We start from the raw sequence: 8,008 nt of genomic DNA, 5'->3' as shown, positions 1-8,008 counted from the left end.
TATGAAGAGTCTACAGCTTTTATATTTTTATTGGGCACATTTCTTATTTCGGCTAAGAAAAGCGATACGCTCGAATGGGAAGCAAAAATCCACTTTGATGTTATGCAATCGTGCGAGGCTGAGGCGAATGGATGAGATGAACTTTGCGTACACACACAAACACACACACACACAGACAGACACACAAATACATACACTAGCTCAGGAACGCGTACATTATTCATGTTTTGGCCATGGCTTGTACCTTGCTCGCTGTGCAGACAGGTGTGCAAAATAACTGGCAAATATTTTACAGCTGTCGCCTTTTTGTGCATGTAATTTTGTATTTATTTGTTTGCTTTTGGCAAATCACAAGAGCTCACACATAGACAGGCAGTTTGGCGGAGAGGGAGAGAGAGTTAGAGACAGATAGAGAGAGAGAGCAGGTGAGTTTCTTAAAAATGTTTGGCTTTCGTAGCATTTTTTTTCAAGCTTGATTGCAGCCTTGTACAATTATTGGTTGACTTTGACATTACATCTACAATCTACACATTAAATTGCCTCACATTTAATGACGAGTTTTTTTCTTATCAACAGCCTCAACAACATGCGATTATATAACACACTTTTGGGTCTATTTAAATAGGAATACAAATTTTGAGCGCAGCTTATCATAGGCCGAAAAGCCGTTGGACTTCTATTAGGTTCTGTCCAGGGTTATCAAAAATTTCAAAATAAATAGATCATAATTGATTTGTGTAAGGCCAGCAGGTTTAAGAGATTTTCAGGTCAAGGGGGTGTCTGCCGCAGTGAGTGTCCGTTTGTAGAGTTTTCACTGTATTTTACATTTATAGATTTATATTTGAGCAAAACTTAAACACTAGTTGGGCATGCATCTGAGACAATCCATATATCATTGCCGGCAGTTCGAGCCCGGATATTAAAAATGTATAATAATAATGTAATAAAATGCATGCGAACATATGTAAAATTAACAAAGATGTATAACATTAAACTTAGGACATCAATACTTGTGTTTCGGCAACGATCTAGGGTGGCTTTTGGCATTGAAACAAGGCAATCGGGGCTCTCAAGGCCGACAAAAGCAAAATAACAACACTTGATACAAACAGGCATGAGAATAGCCAAATTAGAATAAGCTAAACTACAGCAGGTAACTTTTCAAGCAGCAGGAAATTCCAACTGAATCCAAACAACACGCACACCCAAATTTATTCCCAACATGCCCAACATTGAAGATGAGGTGCCAAGGCCCTGTAAGCGCCAGCGACTAGAAGTAGATCCAGAGCCGGGTGGTTCAGCGGACCCAGAACAGCCAAGTGGTTCGGGTACGGATGCAGTGCGCAGCGAACCGGAGCTGAGCGAGCGTCTGCGCAAGGTAATGCTGTGCACCGTCTGTCTGGAGCTGCCGCATCCGGATGATAGCTACCAGTGCAGCTTGGGACACATCGTATGCGAAGATTGCGTCACACGTCTCCTGGCTGAAGCCGCGCTTAACAATCGCGAGGCACAATGCCCACACTGCCGCACGCACATCAGCTGGCAGGAGCTAACCAAGAATCTGGCCGTGGGACAAACTCTCTGGGAGCTGCCGAAGAGCTGTTCCGACTGCGAACAACAAATGGAATACAAATGCCTGGCCAAGCATCTGAAAACGGAGTGTGCCAAGCGTTTGGTGCATTGCCAGTACCGCTGCCTGGGCTGCACCTGGCAGGGCTGCCAGGAGGACAGTGGCCAGCATGAGGCCAGCTGCCACAACCTGCAAATGTCTAGCGATGAGATTCTACACGAGCTGGCCACAATCGATCGACTGGAGCAGATGGCGGCCCAGCCACTGCGGCAGTGCCATCGACAATTGAGTGCCCCAAGGATTTCCTACGAGGACCTGGATTTGCGATGGCCGCAGCACAGTTCGCGCCTGAACGGCGAGCTCCGCTTCCAGTCCCCCACAATCTTTGTGTTTGAGGAGTCATGGCGTCTGCGCGTGAAGCTCGTGCTCGGCACTGGCACAGAGCGCCGCCTTAGCTACAGTCTGAAGATATTGTCATCCCCGCAGGAGGTATTGCTGGTGAAATACTTTGCCACATTGCCGGCCATACACGTGCGTGCCAAGCAGCTAATGGATGTGGAGCCCCAGCTAAACGAGTCGTTTTTCAATCTTGCCGGCCAGAGCTCAGAGTTCAAGCTGCTGCCCATGAGCTGCCAAATAGCCACCTATCGTTTGCTGGCCATGCCACGGATCAAGCTGCGCCTCTGGATGATGTTGAACTAATTGGAAATGAGGAATAGTTGGATTGTTTTGCAAGATCTTAAACATTTATTAGCATCGTTATTTGTTTATTTTGTGCACTGTGCGCCTATTTCGGTGCCGCCTTCTGCTGCTTCTCCGCAATTTCGACCAAATTCTTCAGCCATTCAGTGGCTACAGCGGACACCTTATCGCCGAACTGTTCAGTTTCCTTCTTGAACTCGTCCACCTGCTGGTTCAATTTCTGTTGGCGAAACGGCAGCATTGTGGCGTTAATACGGAACATGATCACAAACAACAATCCACAAGCTGGTATTACTTACATCAAGATTTTCCTTGCTGAATGCCTCCTGCACTTTCTTGACCAAAGGCTGCAGAGCTTCTGGCAGAGCGGTTGGGGCTTCGGGCGCATCACGCGCCACACGAGCTGCTCCGTTGCAGACCTACATTGGGCATAAACACCATATCACATTTATATCACACACATGACCACAATTGGACTTACGGCAACCAGCGCAACAAGAAGGAACAGCACAGCGATCTTGGCCATTATTATTATTTTTTTTTTATGAGGATTAGCAGCTCTGCACAGTTGAACACGGAGTTGAGTACTGACTGAAACGCTCGCGATTTACTTGCAAAGATACCTCGTTTTGCGTCTTTTCGTATTTTTATTTTTTTGGACAGCAGCAGCAGCGCAAGCTTATCAGCAGCGTCTGACCATGTGCCATGGGGCAGGGCAACATACAGTACAGTCGGGGTCACACAATTAGAGATACTCAGTTTGTGCTTTGATTGGCCAAGGCTGTTCGTCGGACCCAGACCTTTAGCTCATGGCACGTGGTAAAATTTCATAAAGTCAAAAAAAAAATTCGATTCTATTTCCATTCTGAATGTTTCAAATTTAGAATCATATTAAACATAAAAACCAGTGCGCGATTTTCAAAACGGACTACAGCTGACTTTCTCGAGCTTGTATTTTGAAGAAATATTAATAGATAAGTCTTTCTAAATGAGTTCAAGCAACTGATTCGCTAACTACCAAGTCTTATTTTATGTATGAAAACGTTATTTGAGACTCGAGAAGATACGATCGGTCCATGCCAATTTGTATATTAAGTACATGTAATATTGCTCTGCGGATATTCGAGCGCATTTGCCAATTATTTAATTGTGTATTTAAATATTTGACTGCCATTTTGCAGATCTTAATAGTGTACCTCTTTATATATATGCTGTCAGTATGAAAGAAAGGCCATATATTATGTTTTGTACCTATTTGACTGCCCGTGACTGTATGCTGGATCGTATGTAGTACTTCCTATTTCGTATGTACTACAACGTATTAAACATATGTGCATATGCTTATCAATCAATTGAGTGGAGCTAAGCTTTGTTTTACTTTTTATTTTTTATTTATTTTTTGGGAAAGAAGTGTTTTTCCCAAATATAAATATATACATTAAGAAACAATTCATTTATCATACAATACATATGCCTATTTTTCGACAGGCTTCTTCAGGTCTGCTGTGATATCCCCCACAAACTGTTGGCCATTCTTCAAGGCTGAATCGGCAAACTCCTTCAACTTGTCTTTATCCACATGTTGTTCCAGAAAAGCGTTGACATCAGTCATAATTTTCTTAAGCTGGGCTGCTAGGGGTTCCAGTGGATTGTCTTCTTTCTTAACCTCTTCGGCGCAGCAGAACTATATATTGATACCAAACAATGCATCTTTAAGCTTTTGGCTTACAAAGCTTTTTTACTATCAACTTACGACAAATAGTGCGAACAGCAGAAATAACAAAGTGATCTTTGCCATTTTATTTATTTTCTCTTGCTGATTAATAGGCTGAATGTAGCTCTAAGCAGTTAAACACCAAACTTAGTACTGATTAAACCGCTGTCCAGCAATCCAAAATTATGCCTAGCTCAAAGATTTGTTTCTTGCGCCGAGCGGCACATGCTTTTATCAGCTCTTAAGGCTCAGGGTCAAAGATGTTCATGTGCCACAGCATTAAATGTGTAAATAGTGGAATGGAAACCGGGTTTTATTCTTGTTTTTCCATAAAAGTGTGGACAAATTTGATTAAAATTGTGTTAAACTCAGGCTCTGTCTTAGATTCTATTATTACCTTCAAATTTACACTTTGTTCCTAATAAAGTCTGCTGACTTTATATGTCCAGTCCATATACTTGCCGTCTATATACACATTTTTAATTCACCCTCAAATTCGAAATACATTAATGTGTATATAAATAGTCATAATCAGTTTAAGCTGCATGCTGAGTTTCAATTTTTTGTTTCCAGTGTTTATTTTATTTTCATTTTATTTTGTTCGTTGAAGGCTAACCTTGAGCTATGATTTTGAACTGTACCGAAGTTGAGCCACAAAAAATATAGTGTATATACTTTTTAGCAAATTATTTTATTTTAGAGCATTATTTACTCTTTCTTTTCACTCAAATTCTGAATGTCCGTTTGCGTATCAGTCAGGAATTTTTTGCCATTCTCGGCAAACTTGTCGACGAACTCCTTAATCTTGCCCTCGTCGACGTGTGAGTCAATGTACTCCCTGGCTTCCTTCAGGCGAGCCTCAATGGTGGCCTGCAGGTCGTCCAGTGCAGACGTTTCCTTCTTGACTTCTTCGGCCATGCACAGCTATAAGTTTCAATACCCAATAAGTTACAAAATCTAAAATATATTCACAATTGATGGGCATCGTTTACGAACTTACCGCAACCAATGCGCACAGCAGGAAAATCAACACAAATTTGCCCATTTCAAAAGGATGTTCTCAGTAGATCTATACGAATGCACTGGCTGTCTAGAACTGAGTGCGCTGCAGCGGATGCGATGCTTTTAAATGTGCAACGATCAGCGGCGATTGCAATTATCAGGAAAGCTGAAGCTCAGCTTGCATATTTGTTAATTGCAAATTGTTCGCATTATTTATTTTTTAATAATTTCAACACTCGCACATATGTATATTCAAATTATACTTCGGACTAAAGGTTAAGTCTTAATCAGACTGTAAACATTTTAAAGGGGTCATGCATTATTAATAGAAAGTTTAACATAAGGACAGCTTTGTAAATATCTATCCACGCCCAACAGGAGCGCATTCCCAAAACCAAAATTTTGCAAAAATTTATTCTTAAATTCTCGACCTAAAAGATCTAAGCTGTTCTTGCATTGAGAACAGAGTATTAAGCAGTCGGCTATATGAGGTTTGCTTAGAGACAAGGCTACGTCAACGAACGACACGTGTAGCATAGGAGTTCTTAGTTGAGTTATTTGTGATTCTGATAAGGTGCTCTATATTTTTAAACTCAAAGCAATAATGCATTTATTAGGTGCTCACATAGAAATTTTAATTATTTAAACTCGTGAGGCACCTACGTCAACAATTACAACATTTTGCAACTTTGTGAACTTCCTGCTATTTTATTATTAGGGTTCAATAACATAAGAGTATATTATTAATACACTTTTAAATGTTGAGATTAATTAAAAGCAACAAATTTTATTTAGTGGGAGAAAATAACCTACACCCTAAATTCATCATTTCGGTTTTGGATTTAATATTTTAGTTAAAAGAAAAATTGATTCGCCCTTCAATAAGATACCATAAAGGGCATTCAAGTAGAGCAAGAGCAAGATTCATTCCCATGGGTATACAAAAGATTAGTTCTTGCCTAATCATCGCTTAGGTTAGCTACCGGGGGCAAGGTTGCCACACCCTAACGAAAGCTAGTCTGGTTTTGTCGCCAAACAAGTTGCGGATGTTGGTGGATTTGTGACACAGACTATTTGACTTCTTAATGGGCACTACATATTTAAAAAGCGTGTTGATGAAACTAGCTACAAATCGCAACATTTGGTTAACAATTTGTACGATATAGCGGACGTGGGATCAATTTGATTGATGTGCTCGCCAGGGTATTAGGTCTTCGACACTTTGAGCGTGTTGTTAAAACTAATCTTTTACCCGATTAGCATTTCAAATTGACACACAAAAAGTACAGTTTGGCACTTTGAGCTGGCATTTACACTTACTTTATTTAAACAAATACTTATATAAATAAATATTGATAAGCGGCGATTACATGACATGGTCATCACGAAAGCTGACATCGCCGTCTGACTCTGCACTTAACAGCACGCGTATTTTACATTTTGTAAATATTTAAATGACATTTTCAGTTGGCGGACTGCAAACAAATGCCCCGATCTTAATGCAATGCATTTTTGCCACATCGACAGCCGTCTGCATATTGTTTGCATTAAGTAAACACAATAATTGTTTACTGTAATATTGGTCTTTTAAGCTATTTGCGCGAACAATATTGTTATTTATGTGTCTGGCATGTTAAATATGAAGTAAGAGAATTTGTTTTATGTTTTCATATTCATATTGATTGTGGTGATCTGGATATAGGATTTATAAAGCGAGTTATAATATTTGTGGTATGTGTTTACGAGTCTCGTAAATGAGAATAAAAATAATATTATATACAGTTAAATCTAGTATATATATATTGTTAATATATACAACATTAATAATAAATATATATAAAATTTAATTATTAAAATTTGTTATATTTATATGTAATTATTAAGAAGAACTTGTTTGATTATAATTAAATAAAATAATAATTATAAAATATATTTATATTCATATATATAGTATAATTATTATTATAATTAATTATAATTAAATAGGTCTGAATAATATATACACATATATAGAAGAATTTTGAGGGCTTTTTATGCCAATCTATGATAGAATAAGCTTCTTGTCCGTTCAGCTTAGCAAATTCGAGAAATTAAAGCACATGGCACGGGTAAGAGAATGCCATTAATATGCAGAAATATTCAAGTATAGGAAAATGCATGTATAGGAAAATGGCACTTCATAAGCCATCAAAAGCGTGTCCAGACAGCATCTGTTTTTGTTGTTTTTCGACGCTTAGTTTCAAGTGCAATCCATTAAAACAATTTAATGCAAAATTGCGTGCCTGAAATTACGCGGCGGCAGCGGCGGCATCCGGATGCTCACTTATTGGCCTCATCTCGCTTTAGCTTTGGCCCTGGCTATGGGTCTGGCTGTGTCTGGGTTGCTGTTGATGTTCAGCTGTGAACATTTGGCTTGGAAAGTTTATTTTCCACTTGAGAGCAACAAGCAGCGAAATTAACAGCGAATCTAACAGACAGACGTTGACTTTATGCCTTGCTAGTCATTTGCCCAGACACAAACAAATAAAATTAAGTGGCGACACAGCCAGAACCGCAGTCAGTTCAAGAACCCAAAATATAGACACAGATGCCAAGTCAATGTAATGCACAATATATATATATATATATATACGTAGATATGCATTGCTTAGCACCCTTGGAAAACTAAAAACCGCTAATAAATTTCACACTTGCCGCACTGCGAATAAATTATTTTCATTTTGCCGGCGTCGTGAACTTTTCCCGCTCAGTGCGGAGTAAAAGCGAAAACTGTCTGTGGTCGTCGCTCGGCTAATTAAAATCGAAGGTGTTGAAAATCAATTGGCTTTTGTTCGGTGGAGGTGGCAGTGAAAAGTGTTTACGTGGGTTGCTCAAATACTTTTCGAGCATTTAAGGCTTGAGCTCGTTGGAAATGTGTAAAGTGTACAAATATCTACTCTATATATGTATTCTCCATCAGCATCAACAGCCGAGTCCATTGAGCCATACTCGTCTGACGCCAGGAACTCACAAGCTTGAAC

General features: G+C 39.6%; 1 protein-coding gene across 1 annotated transcript; it reads left to right on the top strand.

The window, feature by feature from the left end:
• Positions 1-1,222: 1,222 nt before the first annotated feature.
• Positions 1,223-2,272, top strand: LOC135433600 (zinc finger TRAF-type-containing protein 1-B-like). Its single transcript, XM_064689752.1, has one exon. It carries the CDS (start codon positions 1,223-1,225, stop codon positions 2,270-2,272), a length of 1,050 nt encoding a protein of 349 aa, XP_064545822.1.
• The last annotated feature ends 5,736 nt before the right edge of the window (positions 2,273-8,008 follow it).

The sequence above is a fragment of the Drosophila montana genome, unplaced genomic scaffold, assembly GCF_035044405.1.
Source record: "Drosophila montana isolate Dmon_TW-CO22-7 unplaced genomic scaffold, ASM3504440v1 contig_3218_1, whole genome shotgun sequence".
Taxonomy (NCBI): domain Eukaryota; kingdom Metazoa; phylum Arthropoda; class Insecta; order Diptera; family Drosophilidae; genus Drosophila; species Drosophila montana.
The sequence above is the reverse complement of the archived record's forward strand: the minus strand, read 5'-3'. Positions and strand labels throughout refer to the sequence as shown.

What these genes read in the sequence shown, in the direction of transcription:
- LOC135433600 (XM_064689752.1), top strand. Translation starts at nt 1,223, where the DNA reads ATGCCCAACATTGAAGATGAGGTGCCAAGGCCCTGTAAGCGCCAGCGA.